Here is a 20456-nt window from a genome sequence, read left to right on the forward strand (position 1 = left end):
ACCTTTCAGCCCAGACTTTCTTTCAAATGGAATGGGCTTGTAAGCTCATACAAACTATAATAATGCTGCCACCTTGTCCCACTGTGGTCAGCTCTCCCCGTCCCTGTCGCTGATTGCCAGATAACTTAACTCTTTCAGAGCTGATGTCGACTTTTGTCAAAAGGAGGTAATCAACTGTAAACTGTGACAAAACCGTTATGTTTTAGTTGGAGTCTTGTTGCTAGAAGGAAAGTTAGCTTTATTGGTTTGACTGAGATTTCCTGTGCTCGTGTGAGTAGTAAGGTGCAAACAAGAGCAACAATGGCACTGACATAATGGCGAGAGATCAAAGTGAATGCGTAAAGCAAAATACTCCATGGATGAAGTTTTACCTATTATCTTTGAAATGGACTATGACTTGTTGGACTCCGATTTTGATACAAATGATCGAAAATGAATGTGAGGTTTCAGCTTCAGCTGACTGGTCCCCAGCTAATCGTGGTGCTGAACAGGTTTATGTAGCTGACACACCTACGGCAATGTTCGCCAGGAGAACTGCCACTTAAACAATGATAAGATGTAGAAACCGGATTGCAATGCACAGTGACTATGACCGGTGCTGCTGCTGCCCCAGTCGCGTGAATACAGCCTGGCAGCAAGCCTGCCACACATTCTTGGCAAACTGGCAGCCACAGCATGCAGTAACAGACGTTTTATGTTTATTTCTGTGTGAAAGCATTGCTTTTCAGAAACTATGTTTTTTGGAAAAAATATTCAGCCCTCAAAGAGTTAACCAAAGTTTCTATCTGAATTTAGATACAGCATCCTTCTCTTTAAAATTAGATATTGCTAGATATTAACTTCCCTGCCTGTTTAAACATTTTAAAATATAAAGTTGTTAGACATACAGTATAATAAAAAATATTAACCTATATGCTAGATTTTATTTTCCATTAAAAACACTTAAACATTGAACATACTGTAGGGTCTAAACTTTGCCTGTATTAAAAACAACTTCCATATTCAGTCAAATAATTTTATTATCAGACCTAACAACAATTCTGACATTGTATGACAGGTGGTCCCTCCTTGGTTATAGGCTGGAGAAAACTTGAATCCGCAAATACTCTCTCTGTGTCCTCACATTCCTTCCAACACTCCATTGTCATCTCACAGCCCAACTCTATGGTGTTAAGTGGTTTGACTCCATTGTTGTTCTCCCTGTGTCTACATGCGTTTCCTCTGGGTGCCCCGGTTTCCTCCCACTTTCCAATGACATACAAGTTAGGTGAATTGGTGGTGCTAAATTGGCCCTAGTATGTGTTTGGTGTATGTGTATGTTTTCCCTGCAATGGACTGGTGCCCTGTCCATCCAGAGTTTGTTTGTGCCTTGCGCCCTGTGCTGGCTGGGATAGGCTCCATACCCCCATTAGGATCAATCCCTGCCAGCTCATCGCCACCTCGCCCTCACATGTTTAAATATTAACAGTATGCATTATTTAAATGAAGTTAACAATTTATCTGTAAAATGTAATATGCATACTTTAATGGATTTCATTGTTAAAATAATATCAGGTATACATACTAGTATTCTAAAAGCACACAGCTCCACGAGGATAACTCTTGGAAATCTAAACTGACTTGAAGCCAGCCAGTCATCATCAAATACTTGCTCTCTTTTATTGAATTGAACTGAATTCCTTTATTGTCATTGTATGTTACAATAAGATTCAATATGCAAATCCTCCATGTTTTCCTATAAAATGATAAAATAACAACAATAATAATACAATTATTATTATTTTAATAAAAATAATGAAAAATATACAATATGAAAACATAAGTACAATAAACGTGCACATACAATGCAGATAGTGCATATGGTTCTTAATGTGGCACAAGTTGTAGTGCAAGTTTACAGAGAGGTAATTGTACTTATAAGTACAAGCAGTTGTACCGGGAACACTTGATGGACTGATTGAGTGCGTTTATAGTTCTTGGTATAAAACTGTTTCTGAACCGCGAGGTCCGTACAGGAAAGGCTCTGAGTGGTGCAATGAGAGTAACAACACTAACACAGCTATGGTATTTGGAATAGTTTGTTCATTCCATGCACCATTATAATGTTACAGGTAGATTATAATCAAGTGAATTCAATTTGTGAATGATATGCAATTAATTTTGGTGTATTTGATAAATCCCATGTCACTGATGCAAATTTGAAAAAAGGGAGACCACACAGAAACAGTAGCACTGCTTTGACGCTGGGTGCCACCAGTGTGCAAAACCAAGCAGAAAAGTGCATGCGCAAGGGGGCTGGGGCCTGCTATGAGAATGTGCGTGGCTTTAGTTTTATACATCGTGATGTGAGTGTGGAAACAAGCGTACGCAACAGTTTTATGTATACAGTATGCACTATTTATACATAAGGCCACTGGTCACCATCAGGACAAGTCATGGATGACTGTGTCTATTGTTAAAATACTTCCGCCATTCTCTTATCTCTACACCCCAGATGGTTCATTAGAAAGTGTTCAAAGCAATGCAGTGAAGTAGGTTCAAAGTCTATTCTTTTATTAGCTCAATATAGAATAACATTTTCTAAACTAAGATTCTTAATGTGTCAAAAGCTGAAGTAGAGCAAATGGATATGTCTATAACATTACAATCTGGATAAATATCCACGATTCTTGCTGAGAGTCCAGGCCCCTGTGATCATGATGAGGTAAAAGAATCAATCCCAATAAATATTGAGGCCCTAGTCGGGTCATCCTCTTTAATTAACGTAATAAGTTTAAACAGAACTGGCGCACAAAGCCACATATAAGGTAAAGTACTGTAGCGATCAAGTCTCATTAGGAGCTCTATCTTTCTTGAGCGTTGGTCCAGAATGAGATGCCACCTTCTGTTAGCACATCAAATATATAGTCCTCCTACCGAATGGGGTGGGTTAAGTTGCCTTCATTGGACGTCTGGCTGTGGGAACAGCAAGAGACAATTTCATTAATGACAGTACCGGGGTGGAGCTGCTTACCCAAGATGAGTCAGGAGGGTGATCCTCAGACAGACATGCGTGACACCCCCAATATGCTTAGATATCAAGTGGCTCTTTCATTCTTGTGTTGTTCTTCTAAGCTGATAGATCTTTCAATCCGGCGAGGTCTCTGGATGGATGGTGATGTAAGTGCAGTATCAAACAGCTGCTGGCATGCCTCCATATCTAAGAAGGCCTGGCTCTCTCTTACTGTACCCTTTGAACCAATGGGGCAGCATGATTTAGCAGCCCACTCTATTTCCAGGCTCATTTCAGTGCCTCTGGACCAATTCTTGCCGGGCACAACCTATGTTCTTAAACATTCTGCCAATCAGCATTTTATACATGTCTGTGGGCCAGGGTAAAATGTGTCTGTTCACTTTACAGCCACCAAATTGTGGTTAATGTGTCATCTCAGACACATTAGTTGGTTCTGACCTGTTATGTGGTGACCAGAGCAAGCAGCCCAGTTCTATTTTATGAATCAGTTACAATGCAAAGTCTTCTTTTTAAACTTTACAATTTTTCTTTGCATCTTAAAAGTATATTGCCAACATTCTTGCATTAGTCATACCTAGTAGTAGGGATTTACGCCTCTATTATTTTGGAGCTTCAATTTGTATCTACAGTAGGTATTAGAAAGCTGTCTACTCTAAGCTTAAGACAACCTATCATTGAGGTAACACTCACAAAAATGGTCAAACTGAATAAATCAACAAGGTTATCCAGTGCCACCCTCATAAGAATACTAGTAAAATAGCCCATTAGCAATGTAAAAACAGATACACCAATCAATTAGTTAAAAAGCCCAAAAGTCTGTCCTCCTTACATTTTTATAGCTGACGTGTTTCAGAGGAGTAACTCCCTTCTTCATTGCTTGACAGTAGAAGGAGAAATGTGGATATTATACTACATGTCTTATGTTCTTATATACATTAATAACGCAATAACTTTAAACAGAAATGGCACACAATGGTACACATAAGGTAAAGTAAAATAAGGTAAAGTGTCACTTTAGCAATCAGGTCTTGTTCAGAGCTCCATCTTTGTTGAGAAGAAATGTAGATTATTAAAATTACTTGCTGACATACTATAAGCAAATTAAAAAAATTATGGAAAATGATGGGTTCCTTGTAGGATAAAACAAGATAAATAATTTCATTTACTAAAATGAGACAACACATAGAGGAATATATACAGTTAAGCCTGACTGTTAATGAGCGATAAGTGAAACAGACAAGTTTTGTTTCTTATATAGTGCAGCTAAACTGAAGCTAAGATTTATTTTGCATACAATTGTAGTCAAATTAATTCTATTATGTTGCTCTTATTTGCATTATTGTAGAGGAACACAGTTTTCTTTTGCTTTAAATTTTATATACTGCATAATTTCCAGATAAAGACACTCCAAAGCGCACCATTGTGCACATGACTCTGCTTTCTTCTGCAGGTAAACTGAGTACATGGAAAGTCTCCCCAGGTAGACCTGGGCAAATATGTCACCCAAATACACAAATGATAATAATGCTGTGTGAGATATTAACAGAGGAATTTCCCAGACTGGGATAAATGTAAATGTAGTTTATTCTGCCTTTGGTTTGAAGAGGTCTAGAAAGCTCCTAGATATTTAGAAGTCATGATGGCACAATGGAGTAGTGACTAATACTGCTGGCTCAGAACTTTAGAAATGACGAGAGCTTGTTCTCTATGGTTCAATATGTGTGAAACAGACAAACCATTGATCACAAGCACTTCTATGAATTTTGAACCTTGTCAAAATTTTGCCTACATTTCAAAAACATACAAATTCAATTAAATGATGACTCCTAAGTGACCCAGTAATGCCAATTGTGCATCACTGTGCCCTTTAAATGACTGGTGGCCTATTAAGGGTTGGTTCTTCTTTTGTAGCTAGTGCTTCTGAAATAAAATGTACTGTTTGTAGACCAGTCACTCATGCTAGGCCCATATTGTGTTTTTTAAAGCAGACACAGATTTTAAATTCCATGTTCTTTTATCTTCTAGGCTATTAACTACTATGAAGCAGCTATAAAAATCAGCGGACAGGAGTTCCTTTATTATGATTTGGCAGAGCTGTTTTTAAAACTCAAGCAATATGATAAAGCTCAGAAGCTTGTGAAACAAGTTTTGGAACATAAATTTGGTAATTATTTTTATGCTTTGTTTCCTTGGTGTAACACTTGTGATATAACGAGGGTGCCAGCAAGCCCCAAACCCCAAACACGAACACACAAGCACAGTCCCGGGTTCAAATAAATGGGTATTTGTTACAAAAAATATCTCATCAGAAGCACCAAAGCATGAGTTATTTCTCCTACAATTACCTCTCCTCTCTCCACCGCACTGCCCTCCTCTAGTTGAGTGTTGCTTGTCCTCCTCCCAGCTCCGACTCTTTGGTAAGGGCATGCTGTCCCTTTTATTGAAGACCCAGGAGTACTTCCGGTGCCAGGGCCACATAAAAGGGAGTACATCTCCCTGCAGTTCCCTCTTGTGACACCCATGGACCCCAGCAGGGCTGTGCTGCCAGACTACAATTTCCAGCATTCTTTGCTGGTTCCCGAATGGTCGCTGATATCCAAGGATGCTGCCATATAATGCCTAGGGAGAATAAACATCCCACAGAGAAGGTCCTTCCCTGTCCTCCTCTTCTATCCCAGCCAGGGAAGGTGTCTCACACAGACGCCTGTCCATTTGCTTACGGCTTCCCACCTGGGCAAGGAACCATCTCTTTCTGATGGGCTGCTAATCCATCCACTTGGGCAGTCTTTCTCAGATCAGGCACCATTCTCTTCCTTGGCCAGGATACCTGTCTGCCTGCTAGGAGTCTCCTGTCTGGGTAGGAAACCACCACCTCTCCTGGTCAGGATGCCTGTCCAACCCATGTGGCACTTACACACTTTTAACAGAGGGCTTCAACCAGTGGCCGTTGTGATCACACACATTTGCACATTAAATATATGGCACTTGCCATAACATTCTGAAACTCAGTTAATCCAACCTGTGGCCTCTTGTGGTATGAAACAACCCCGATGGATACCAGGTCTTTTCTTGACCCATTCACTTAAATACCTACACTCACATTTGTATGAAGATATTTTTCAAATTACCAGTTTAACTAAGACACATATCTTTGAGGATGTGAAAGTAAAAACCCATACTGACATGGGGAGAATGTGCAAATTCCACACACAGTTACTAGTGTCTGTGAAGCAGTAGAATCAGCACTGTGCTGCCATATTAAAGAAATATCAGGTTTGAATATTTGACAGGAAATTGGGTTTTTCGTAACTCAGGATGCTGGATTTGCGAGGCAGCAGTAGTAAGCATTGCACAGCCACATTATTTATTCATATATTTAGTGCAGGACCGACTTGTTTCGAGAAGGTCGATCAAACACACCCTCCATACATACAGTAGTAGTGAGAAAAGGTGAAGAGGAAGAAGAAGAACGTTTACTAAGAATAATTCCTATAATGCTAAACACTATGACCAAAATAGGCCCCTCCAGGACTGAGTAGTGACTGCACTGTCTCTTTGGGGTCTGACTGACAATAAGCTTGGTAACAGAAACATAAAGTTGTCTTTATTGAGTTTGTAAAATAAGACTCTTTTAACACATTCAATTAATACCCTACCCTTTTTCCAGTCATGCTCACAATTTCACAAATCAGACAAGCGCTTTTCCTAAACTGGACTTTTATTCTACAATTTAGTGCCTTTTCTATTTATTGACTACAATATTAAGAATTTATTGATCAGTTGCATTACTTAAAAAATCCTCAAAAGGCAGTTTAAATTCATTTTCACAGAATGCATGTCTTATTATGCATCTGATTATTTTGGTTTGGCAAACTACACGAATTGAAGTTCAAATATGCTTACATTTTGTGTAATTACAGGTAATATTGTTTTTCTATTTCTTTTCAGTTACTGACTTACCAACAATGATGAGTGATGTGAAATATTTAACATTACTAGCAAGAATTCATAGCAAGTCAGGAAAATCCCCAGAGGCTATGGATGCACTTAACAAGGTAATGTATTCTGGGGCAATATGTGTGAAGTTGAAAAGCCATTGATCACAAGCACATTTATGAAATCTGCCCCTTGTTTTATGGTAACACAGAGAGCTAGTGCCACCACCTGCTAGGCAGGGTTCAGAACGTATTCCTAATTCTAAAATTCACTCTCCACAGAAGGTGTCTTAATATTGTTTGTAGTGCATTTCATTCTGTGTTAAAAATTACAGTAATAAATCTAAATTGTCCTTGGTGTGTGGGTGTGTTTGTGTGTGTCCTGCGGTGGGTTGGCACCCTGCCCAGGATTGGTTCCTGCCTTGTGCCCTGTGTTGGCTGGGATTGGCTCCAGCAGACCCCCGTCACCCTGTGTTCAGATTCAGCGGGTTGGAAAATGGATGGATGGATGGATGTTGATGAATCATGTCAGGCATAATAATAAAAGTTTTACCCAATCATTTGTGGGGTTTTCTTTTGTTTTGAGGCTGGCAAAATAGAGCTTTGGTGAGTGCAGCTGCCTCTTGTCCCAGAAGGCCAGAGTACAAGTCTTGGTCTGATCACTAAGTGATTTTTGTGTGATTTTCTCACATCTCAAGTTTATGGGCGCTTCTTTTGTGACTGCTCTATGCAGTGCGCTGGTACTCTTGAATGGGATCTGGCTGTCTGTGACCCTAAAATTGCATTATACAAGTTAAAAATATAGGTGGATGGTGTTTTGTTTTGCCAGACAAAGAGGAGCTGTATGTCCCCATGAACTCCTACTGCATTGAGACTAATGGCATTTCTTGTTTCTGATAAATAACTAAAAAATGAATGGCATGTTTGTGAAAACTACAGTATTGGTTGAACGCACTCAAAAATTCTAATAAGCATGCAGATATGTTCTCCGATTTCTTCTTCTTAGGCATATGATGTTCAATCAAGAGTTTTGAAGCGCCTCGTGTTGGAGCAGCCTGAGATTATCCCTACCCAGAAACTACTGGCTTCGTCACTCCTCTCACTGATGGCAGAACAGTGTGTATCACAGAAAGACTTTGATAGCGCAATCAAACACTACAAAGAAGCCCTTTCATTTTTAGAAAAAGACAGCAAAGTAAGGAAGTTTATTTGCCTAAATTCCAGAGGGAAACAATAAAAAACTGATATTCAACAAAATGTGTGCCCGGTGCCAATAGAATTTGTTGAAGCTCTTTGCAACCCAAAAATTAGATTAAGCGCAGTCAGAATATTGATGTAATTTATCGAGGAAACTGTTAACTCATTCTTATTTATCTCTGACACCAGATAATTCTAATTAGTTCTTGTCCTCTTGTGCATTCTTGGGTGGTATAGTGATGCAGTGTTTTAGCACTACTGCCTTACTGTTTCAAAGGCCTGGGTTTGAATCCCAGTCTAGTCACTGTCTTTATGGATTGTGTGTGTTCTACCCATGCATGTTTGAGTTTGCTCCCATACGCCATGTTAGGTTCACTGGACACTGTGAAGTGGTCTTGTATGAACATTCCAGAGTGGGTACGTAGCCTGTGGTGATCTGGTGCCATGACCAAAGCTGGCTCCTGCCTTGTGCTTAAAGCTGTCTTGATAGGCTCTGGCTGTCTATGGTCCCGAACTGGACTGAGTGTTTTAGAAGGATGAACATAAGAAACTAAGAAATTTGACAAATGAGAAAATACAATTCTGTCCATCAAGCTTGTTTCTCTAGCTACTAGTTAAGCTGTCTAAGTATCTCATCTTGATGCTTCATAAAGGATGTCCAGGTTTCTGCTTCAGTTGCATGGCTTGGCAGTTTGTTCAGGTTCTCCTTAATTTCTAATGGCATCCTTGAATATGTGATTCACTGTTAACTTGAAATAATTATGCTGTATTTCCTTTATCAATGTTTTTGGGAATTTTGTAGACCTGGATTAGGCCCTTACTCTGCCCTTCTCCGTTTGAGACTAAACAGGTTTAATTCTCTGAGTCTGTCAGTGTATGACATGTCCTTCAGTTCCAGGATGCATCTGGTTACTCTCCTCTGTTGTTATGTCTTTCTTGTAACATGGTCACCAGACGCGGTCTCACAAGTGCATTATGTGCATAATGTCCCCTGATTTATGCGCATAATGTCCCCTGATTTATTTCAACAGTTTTTACAATATAACCTAACATTTTATTTGCCTTTTTAATAGCTTCTGTGTGTTGTTTACATAATGAAATGTTGTGTCATCATAAACCCCTAAATCCTTTTCAAAGGTTGTTTCCTTTAGTACAGTGTTTAACATCTTGTATTCATAATTGACATTCTTTTTGCCTACACTTTGCACCTCTCTGTGATAAATTACATTTTTCAAGTGTTCATCCATTTCAGAAGCTTGTCCAAGTGTTCTTGAATTGTTTTTGCTGCCTCCTCTGTGTCTGCCATTTCTCCAATCAGATGATGGATGGACAGAAGTTCTTGCACTCTTCCCACAGAGGATGTATATGGCATAATTTACTAGGAAATGGCAAATTGGAAGAATTGCATGTCTTAACTGCAAACGTCCCAGGATAGAAAGTGGATACTGGTACAACTGATAGGGTGGGCTGATCTGTCTAGAGCAGCACTCCAGTCACTGCAACCTTCTTCAGGAATAGCAGATTGAAAATGAATGTGAAATAAAGTAAAATGTGTGAAGTATTTTTGTCTGAAACAGTATTTTTAATTATAGTTCAGATATGAAACATATTTAAGTACACATATATACACATGTGTACCTGAATGTGTATGTTATTAAAAAATGGCTGTTTATGAGGTACAGAACATCCAATATTCTTGACTCCCTAGCATCTTCATTCTTGTGTGCATCATTTCCATGAGAGAGCTAGTGCCACCACCTGCTAGGCAGGGTTCAGAACGTATTCCTAATTCTAAAATTCACTCTCCACAGAAGGTGTCTTAATATTGTTTGTAGTGCATTTCATTCTTTGTTAAAAAGAAATTTTAATATACACTGCAATAACACACTCTCATATGATATATAGTGATATATAGTACCTGCAGAATACCTAAGCAAATAAATATGTACTAGGGGGGCAAGCCCCTCTGGCTCCTTTGGCGGCCAACCCCCAGTTGCGACTAGTCTACTACTCACGTTGTGAAGAGGGGGGCTGAACGCACCCCAAGGAGACGCGGTTGCTCCTCCGAAACCCCCTCTTAAACGGTGATACAATGGGAAACAAATGCAGTTTCTTTTATCTCCTCGTTGCTCGATCAGCTGCTGGCTTGCTGCTGCTTCTGCTGCTGTGCCATGTGATCTGCATCTCGCATGGAGCTTCAAACATTTAAAAGCCTGTACAGCAGCTGTCCTACTCTTTGTCTTGTATTTCCGGCCCTGGGGGTGGTTAAATCTCTTGGCACAAAGTCTCGTCTCGCGGGAAGTGACTTCTTGATATTTTTTAGTTTATGATTTAAAAATGGAATAAGAATCTGAAAATGTAACAACATAACATTAAAGTTGATAAATTTTGAAAAGAATGATACCAAACATATATATGTAGGTTTTAAAATAAAAAGCGTGAAAAAAAATGTCACATAAAATCGTTGCATAAAATCATTGCACTTTTAGGCTTAGGATTTTATATATATATATATATATATATATATATATATATATATATATATATATATATATATATATATATATATATATATATGAGTAGATATGTAAAGGTTGCAAGGATGCTAAGATACACACCATCTAATGGTGGTGATTTGTTTATCATAGGGACTCCAGGAACATATGCACCTTTGACCAGGCACATACAAACTCAAACAGAGAGACACTTATAAAGAGGCTTAATGAATTGAAAATACAGTATATATCAAGCAAATAAAGAAATGATTACACAAAAGCCCTACCCAATTCCTTGACAGAAATAATAATTTAAAAACACTGCACAAATTAAACAACCAATACTTACGACACAGCCCAAAACACAGTCTAGTGCAACAGGTGCGGATGATGAATTTTTTTGCCTGTTTTTTAAAAAGAGCGCCTAATTATCCTTCTTACCAGCACCACTTGTGACACTCTGCAGTTACCCAATAGTTTAATACCACCAAGGCTGCTGGGAATAACATGGCCATGTAAGTAGCGCTGTGTATATATATATATATATATATACAGTATATATATATATATATATATATATATATGAATATACTGTATATAGACACACATATAAGCTCACCGGGCACTTTATTAGGTACACCTTGCTAGTACCGGTTTGCACCCCCTTTTGCCTTCAGAATTGCCATTGTTCTTCATTACATAGATTCAACAAAGTGCCTCTAAAAATTCTTCAGAGATCTTGGTCCATATTGACATGATGGTATCACAGAGTTGCTGCAGATTTGTCGGCTACACATCCATGATGCAAATCTCCCATTCCACCACATCCCAAAGGTGCTCAATTGGATTGACTGGTGACTGTGGGGGCCATTTGAGTACAGTGAACTAAGTGTCATATTCAAGAAAGCAGTTTGAGATGATTTGTGATATGGTGTGTTATCTTGCTGGAAATGCCATCAGAAGGTGGGTATACTGAAGTCATTTGGACATGGTCAGCAACAAGACTCAGGTAGGCTGTGACATTTAAATGATGCTTTGTTGATACTAAAGGGCCCAAAGTGTGCCAAGAAAATATCCCCCACACCATTACACCACCACCAGTCTGAACCGTTGACACAAGGCAGGATAGATTTCCATGCTTTCATACTGTTGACTCAAAATTCTGACCCTACCATCCGAATGTCCATCCATCCATCCATTATCCAACCCGCTATATCCTAACTACTGGGTCACGGGGGTCTGCTGGAGCCAATCCCAGCCAACACAGGGCGCAAGGCAGGAAACAAACCCCGGACAGGGCACCAGCCCACCGCAGGGCGCACACACACACACACACACACACTCCAAGCACACACTAGAGACAATTTAGGATCGCCAATGCACCTAACCTGCATGTCTTTGGACTGTGGGAGAAAACCCGAGTACCCGGAGGAAACCCATGCAGACACAAGGAGAACATGCAAACTCTACGCAGGGAGGACCCTGGGTGTGAACCCAGGTCTCCTTACTTTGAGGCAGCACCGCTACCACTGTGCCACCATGCTGCCCTTCTGAATGTCACAGCAGAAATTGATACTCATCAGACCAGGCCACATTTTTCCAGACTTCTGTTGTCTAATTTTGGTGCGAATTGCAGTCTCGGTTGCTGTTCTTAGTAGACAGGAGTGGCATCCGGTGTGGTCTCCTGCTGATGTGGCCTATCTATTTCAAGGTTCGACATATTGTTCATTCAGAGATGCTCTTCTGCATATGTTGGTTATAACTAATGGTTATTTGAGTTACTTTTGTCTTTCTACCAGCTTAAACAAATCTGGTCATTTCCGCCCAAACACCTGCCACTCACTGGAGTTTTTCCCTTTTTCAGACCTTTCTCTGTAAATCCTACAGAGGGTGGTGTGTGAAAATCCCAGTAGATGAGCAGTTTCTGAAATAGTCAGACCAGCCCGTGCGGCACCAACAAACATGTCACGTTCAAAGTCACTTAAATCACCTTTCTTCCCCATTCTGATGCTCGGTTTGAACTTCAGCAGGCCGCCTTGACAATGTCTACATGCCTAAATGCAATGAATTGCTGCCAAGTGATTGGCTGATTAGATGTTTGCGTTAACATGCAGTTGAACAGGTATACCTAATAATGTGGCCGCTGAGTGTATTTAAAAGTCTAACCTTTCTGAAAACAAGTTTTCACATTGTCATTATGGATTATTGAGTGTAGTTTGATGTGCAAAAATGGCAAATTTATCCATTTAAGATCAAATATGCAGCACAATAAAATGTGTTGAAAGTGAAGAAGTCTGAATATTTTCTAAATTCACTCTATACATGTATATCTGTGTAATATATGTAATATATATGTTAAAGTGTAAACAGTAAATATTGAATGTGATGTATACATAACTAACATAATGTCAATTATGTATTAAATCCATAGTTGCTGATTTCATTGGCAAGACTGTATCTGGATCTAGGAGATTTGGATTCTTGCCAGCGCCAGTGCATGTTATTGCTTGAGAATGAAGAAAAGAATGAGGAGGCAGCCATGGTACGTATTCTTACTGTTGAACTGGTTATTTTCTAAAGTGTCAATATTTTTAACATTATTAAAAGTATTTATACTTTCTTTTTAAATCTTGTTTTGATGGAAAGCCTGACACATTTAGTTTTACTTCTTGCAGAATCTATTTTTTAAATTAGTTTATAGTTTTTTTTAATTCTTTTAGTTGTTAAAAATTAATAATTTCAGATTAGGGAAGTGGTTGGGCGGCACGGTGGCGCAGTGGGTAGCGCTGCTGCCTCGCAGTTGGGAGACCTGGGGACCCGGGTTCGCTTCCCGGGTCCTCCCTGCGTGGAGTTTGCATGTTCTCCCCGTGTCTGCGTGGGTTTCCTCCGGGCGCTCCGGTTTCCTCCCACAGTCCAAAGACATGCTGGTTAGGTGGATTGGCGATTCTAAATTGGCCCTAGTGTGTGCTTGGTGTGTGGGTGTGTTTGTGTGTGTCCTGCGGTGGATTGGCACCCTGCCCAGGATTGGTTCCTGCCTTGTGCCCTGTGTTGGCTGGGATTGGCTCCAGCAGACCCCCGTGACCCTGTAGTTAGGATTCAGCGGGTTGGAAAATGGATGGATGGATGGAAGTGGTTAATAGCTTATGTGATAAGAAAATACAGTATTTAGCATTTCTTACATAGCATATGATTTTTATTTGTTCACCAGCTTATAGTCTGTGATATGATGAGGAGAAATGAAAGAAAAAAATGAAGGAGCTTATTAAACTTACCTAATCATGTACTGGTGTTTTGGATTTTGTTTCATATACACTATAGCATGCTGTGTTCCAACAGTTTAAAGAGATAAATGAAATCAAGTGATTTTTGAACCAATAGCATTTTTAGTTGTAGTTACAAGGTATTTAATTTGTTAAAGCTAATACAAGTAAAACATAAATACAAAAATACAACATTAGAGCACCAGCAAATGTATTATCTACTCCTGTCTGAGGCGGTGAGGGACTGGAGGATATATTGGAAAATGTTATGTTAAATTTATTATATTATTACTATAAGTCTTTGCAGTTTTTCTCCTGCAAGGGGAAGCAAAGGTGTGTACACCTGATGATCCCCAATTTGGGCGAAACACAAGTTGTGTACTCTTTTTATTATTTTACAGGTACTCTAGAACATGCCTATGATTTGCTATATATAGTTTGTCCTGCTAAATTCAATGAATTATTTAAAAAACAAATACAGTATATAACACACAGTATTATTAGTGCCCATGTAATCACATTATTTGAAATCAAAAATGTTCTCAAATTATGAGTTGGTATGTTCATTCTTTTTAAAATACCACTTCAAAAAATGAATAATATCTTATTTCCATGGTTTCCTTACAGATGATAGCTGACCTTATGTTTAGAAGACATGAATATGAAAATGCAATATCCCAATGTCGTCATCTAATGGAAAGGTCACCAGGTAGGAACATTCATCAACTTTGTTTCCCTGTCATACTGTATATAATGAGGACACCCAAACCATACTCTCTGTGGTGAATTATTTTTTGTTAAAATTAGAATATTTAAAGTTTAATGTTGCTCATTTTGTGGCAAATGTCATAAACATATTTAATTTTTATTAAAAGAGCAAAACAGAAACAGAAAAGCACATTTTAGACAAAGATAAAATCCATACCATAATACAGACATTGTGATCCAAAAGAAACTCCATCAAGATGCACACTTTAACCGCTATTCATACCCTTTCCTGATCCAGCAAAATTGAATTAAACATATATGCATGTTGGTGCAGTGGTTAACATCGCTGCCTTAAAGCCCCAGAATCCAAGGCTCAGCTCTCAGAGCAGCCCTTGTCTGGTGTTTTTTCTCCAGGTACCCCAGTTTTTCTCCTGCATCCCAGGTACTTATGGTTTAGATTAATTGGAGTCTATAAATAGGTCCACCATGAGAGTTGAAGTGTGTGTAATGGTGCTCTACAAAGAATTAATGCCTTGTCCATGGCTGCTACTTACCTTGTTCCAAGTGCTGCTTGGGTTAGTCATTGCTTACTCATGAAATATCTCATCTCATCTCATCTCATTTTCGTAACTGCTTTTCCTGATGAGGGGCACAGTGGCAACTGGCCAAGGAGAGACTTCCTTGACCCCAGTTACAGACTTCGATTTTTCCTGGAGAATTCTCAGGCATTCCCAAATCAGCCACGAGATATAATCCCTCCAGAATATCCCAGTAGGACATGCCCAGAACAGCTAAAGGGTGGCCACCTTGGGGGGCATCTTTACGACATGCAGAAATGACTTCAACTGACTCTTCTTGACCCAGAGGAGTAGTAACTCTGCTCTGAGGCCCTCCCAAATCACGATGCTTCTCACCCTATCATGGCGTATCAGCTCACCCACCCTGCAAAGAGACCTAAATTCTGCCGCTTGTACTCTCATTGTTTCTGTCGCTACTCACATCTCATGACCAAAGGTGAGGACAGGGATGCAGATCAACCAGGAAAATCAAGAGTTTAGTCTTTAGACTCAGCTCCCATTTCTCCAACATGGACTGAAACAGTGCCCACAGAATGGGTGCTGCTGTTCCAATCCATTTCTCAATCTCTTATTCCCTTTTTCCATCATTTATCCCGGGATACTTGAACTCCTCCAGTAAGGGCAGTTGTTCCACCATACCTGGAGAGAGCAATCCACTCTCTTCCTGAGAGAGAACCATGACCTCAGTCTTGGAGGTGCTGATCCTCATCTCAGATGCTTCACACTTGGCAGGGAATTGCTTGAGTGCATCCCAAAGGTCACACTCAGATGAGTCAAAATAGACAACATCATTTGCATAAAGCAACAATGAAATATTGAAAGCAAAACTAAGATATTTTATTCAAAGACACATGTACTGGGGATGTATGGTAGTGCAGTGATGGATGTCAAAACTCAGGAGGCCTAGATCCAGATCCTGACATGTTCAGTATTCTTGTGGAATTTGCATGGTCTCCTTGTGTGAAGCTTGGTTTTCCTCACATCTCCCAAATATGTGGATACTAGCAAAGCAAAATACTCATTTTTAAAAATGGGCCTAATAGTACAATGGTAAGTCGATTTGTTTTAATCATGTGATGCATTCATGAACCTCTGTTCACCAGATATGCTAGCCCTCTCTTTCTTTCTGTGTCTTATTACCTTTGGTCATCGGACATTCTTGCCCTTATAGCCATCATTCTTTGTGCTTCTTGTTCCATCTGTCCATCGTACATTGCCCTCTCATGGATGCTGGACAACATTATGCCCGGGCATGGACGCTGAGCATGTTATCACTTTATATACTGTATAGTGATATTTGATAATTGGTGACTGTGAATTGCCCTTTTGAGGGTTTCTACATGAGCATACCCTATGGCAGACTGCTGGCCTCACCAGGTTTAAATTCCTGTGCCCATTGCTGCTGGGAAAGTTTCTGGCCTCCATTACCTTGAACTGGCTGAGCGTGCTTAATAAGGGAAACATATTCAAATAAATGAATAGATTGATATCTTTCTATTATAATAAAAAAATCTTGGGAAGAGAGACGAGATGTGACTTTCTCAGACAGACACTTTCACATCCCACGAGACAAGACTTTGTGCCAAGAGATTTAACCTCGCCCGGGGCTGGAAATAAAAGACAAAGAGTAGATGACAAAGTAGAACATCGTAAAGAATTCAAAAACATCGGCGCAATATAAATGCAGAGCAGGTTACTGATAATGGAAGTACAAAATTTTGAAAGTCTTAAGAAAAATGGTAGTAAAGATGGCATTAGTGCAAACAAACGGAAGTTATTACTCTGTGAAATAACGGAACAGTGAAAAGAGATCGAATATATTGCTCAGATTTAAACTTTAAGTCGGAGACTTGTAGATCGTCTAATTCGTGTTGCCATCAGGGAAAAGTAGTGTTTCTTCCCAATGAAGAGGCGTATCCACGAGAATTAAAAGATTTGTTGTTTGGTGAATGTGAAATCTCGTGAGAGAAAATTTCAAGCCCAGCGAGACAAGACTTTATGCAAAGAGATTTGCAAAAGTCCTGCCCACATCTAAAACATTTACAACCACACACACGGTTCAATCATTTCTCATTTGTGTGAATATTATTGTCAAACACAGTTCGTGTAGAGAGAAAGAAATGATATTTACTCATGGGCAGTTATACATTGCATTGTCACGATGTAATTCTGAATACGGAATCAAAATTCAATGCAATATTGACGAAAGGTAAAAGCGAAAAGAGATTGAATATATAGGTGATATGATTGAAGTATGTAGATATTGTTTAGCTTTAAACTTTAAGTCGGAGACACTTGTAGATCGTCTAATTTGTGTTGCCATCAGGGAAAAGTAGCTTTTCTTCCCAATGAAGAGGCCTATCCGCGAGAATTAAAAGTTTTGTTGTTTGGTGAAAGTGAAATCCACATAAACGAGTGGCAGTGATGCAAAGTTGCTGGCGCATAGTGCAGTCAGGGAGGTTGGCAATTGAAGCGAGCAGGGGGCAAAGCCCCATAGTTTTGTTAAAAGATTAACCTTTTTGATTTATTCTTTAACCTTAAGGACAAAACCTGTATGTTTTATTGCTCTGTTATACCCACAAAACTCATTTGCTGGAAGTTTTTTCTGACAGATGCTGCTGCCTCCACAAAGTAAAGCAGCCAACTAAACAAACAGATGCTTTTCCAACACTTTAATAACAAATCATTTTTTTGCCAGTTTAGTTACCAGGGATTGCTTTTGGCATCCAGAATCTAATGGCTGACATATCTCAAAATTGGCTAAAGACAGCCGGACAAACTAAAATATAGATGATGTCAGATTTTGTTAAAAGTAGTGGAATATACATTTTTTCACAAGGACAGCTATCACTGTGTTATTTGAAGAACACATAAATGTTATTTTTATTTATATTTTGCACGACACATGATAATGATTACTGGTTAGGTTATTGCTTTTTTTTTGTTGCCCCTTGTAAATTCTGGTGTTTCAAGAATCTACTTAGGCTATGTGCTCATTTCATGTGCCTTTCAGATGGGAAAACAAGAATGTCATTGGGAGCAGGGTGGTACTTTGCAGGAAGCAGAAGAAAGTTAGAAGGAAAAGGGGGATAACAGGCTGGAACTTTGCTGGGAGCAGTATCAAACAATCAGTAGCATGTATACCTTGTGATGGACGACCGGCTACAGACTCCGGTCGCCACCCCCAGGCCGCTAGGAGGAGCCCTCCAGACAGCATGATGGTGCCCCGACTTCCAGCAGGGCCTCATGGACTTTGTAGTTTATACACACAGCCCTGCTGGATACCTTGGGGGCCACCGGGAGTCGCTGTAGGGGGGCTAGTGGGCTCTTGTGTGCCCTATAACCTGGGAGTGCGTCAGCATCACGTGTCCGGAAGAAACGACGTGCTCCCGGGGTGAAGAAAAGGACTGTTTACCCTGACCCGGAAGGAAAACGGACTTGTGGGTTTTGCCAGGAACCATTTCCGGGTCAGGGGATATAAAAGGACTCTGGGAAGCCCAGTACACTGAGCTGAGCTGGGAGGTAGGGTGGCAAAGTGTCTGGGCGAGGAGGAGAGTATTGTTTATTGAATAGTTTATTGTATATGAGTGTGGAGTGGAGGGTGCTTTGTGCACTGTATAACAGAAAAATAAATATTAGTTATACTTTTACCTGGTGTCTAGAGTGGTACCTGAGGGTTCAAGAGGTGGACAAAAGCCTTAACTGCTACAACCTCTACACCTGGGGTTCATTTCCAGACCATACCCTGTAGACATTTTTAGGGTTTAGAGTGGGATTAAAGGGACATGTAACCAAAAGGCCTCAGTCTCTACTGTGAGACCATTGCACCTTCGAGCCCTGCTTGGCCATTAAAAGACGTGTCCTCCAAGGCTCATTCTGTGCACTCGGCTCTCTTGAGTAGGCCGCATAATCCTATTGAACCCATTTCATGTTATCCTGCTGACAATTAGCAGCTTCTTTAGCCTCACATCAGCCCCCATGGCTTCAGTTTCTCCTGCAGAGCATTCACCTCAGTAAGCATGTATTATGTAACCTTTCCTCTAACATGAATGGGAAGTCACTGAACTCTGGATGAACTTACATATTGTCTCCTTCTATCATACAGAATGATTTCACATAATTGTGAGGAAGTTTTTCTTGACACAGAAAACCATAAACAACATGGAATTAGTTACCAAATATTATAAGTTGACAGTATGACTTTAGAGACCTTCAGAACTCAACTTAATGTTATTTTGGAGTAATTAAGTGGCTAGGACTGGTGAGGTTTGTTGGGCTGAACGGCCTGTTCTTGTCAAAATTTTTCTAATGTTCTAATGCAGGGGTCTCCAAACTTGCAGCTACAGTAAGTAGCTCTCCAGGGACTTCATGTATAAACGGTGCATACGCACAAAAATGTTGCCTATGAATGTTTCCACGCTCAAATCGCGATGTATAAAACCTAAACTTGGTGTAAAGCCACTCACATTTTCATGGAAGCTCCAACCCTGGCGTACACAAGTTCTCCGCTCGGTTTTGCAAACTGGCAGCACCCAGTGTCAAAGCAGTGCTACTGTTCCTGTGCGGTTACCCTTTCTTTTTTAGATCCACATCCCTGACGCGGCATTATCATATAGACTGAAACTAACTGCATATTGTTTATTAGTTTAAGGCATCTGATTGTAATTAACCTGTAACAATATAATGGTCCAGGGAATAGCCAAAGTATTCCAAATACCATAGCTGCTTTAGCGTTGTTACTCTCACTGCACCTTCTTTTTCTTCTTTCAGCTGCTCCCAATAGGGGTTACCACAGCGGATCATCTTTTTCCATATTACTCTCACTGCACCACTCGGAGTACTTATACCACTATATCTGAGTGGGGAATCACAGATCTACAGCAGCTGATTGGAAAGAGAATTATTGGTATGCAGCAACAAGCACACGCTGCCTCAGCCATGCTGTCTGTTGAACTGCTCTCACACAGCAAATGCTTCAAAGCCTTTCCTATACGGACCTCACGGTTCAGAAATAGTTTCATCCCAAGAACTATAAACACACTCAATCAGTCCATCAAGTGTTCCTTGTAGAACGCTTTGTACTTATAAGTACAATTACCTCACTGTAAACTTGCACTACAGTTATAATATTGCATAACCTGAGCCACTTTATAAAGCGAGTATTTACATATGATGACGTTATCATTTTTAAGATGAAGTGCAGCAAAATAAGTTTATTATATTATACAGATAAAACTTTAACTTCATTTAAATAATCTATATTGCTAATA

The 20456-nt window shown here is 39.8% G+C and overlaps 1 protein-coding gene across 1 annotated transcript in view; it reads left to right on the plus strand.

Moving 5' to 3' along the window:
• Positions 1-20456, plus strand: part of ttc21a (tetratricopeptide repeat domain 21A) — a 97453-nt gene that overhangs the window by 50296 nt on the left and 26701 nt on the right. Inside the window, exons 18-22 of the mRNA XM_028804167.2 lie at positions 5039-5177; positions 6962-7068; positions 7955-8143; positions 13072-13182; positions 14528-14609. Of these exons, the coding sequence (XP_028660000.1) occupies positions 5039-5177; positions 6962-7068; positions 7955-8143; positions 13072-13182; positions 14528-14609 (628 nt within the window). The remainder of the gene's footprint in view (positions 1-5038; positions 5178-6961; positions 7069-7954; positions 8144-13071; positions 13183-14527; positions 14610-20456) is intronic.

The sequence above is a fragment of the Erpetoichthys calabaricus genome, chromosome 6 (assembly GCF_900747795.2).
Source record: "Erpetoichthys calabaricus chromosome 6, fErpCal1.3, whole genome shotgun sequence".
NCBI lineage: Eukaryota > Metazoa > Chordata > Cladistia > Polypteriformes > Polypteridae > Erpetoichthys > Erpetoichthys calabaricus.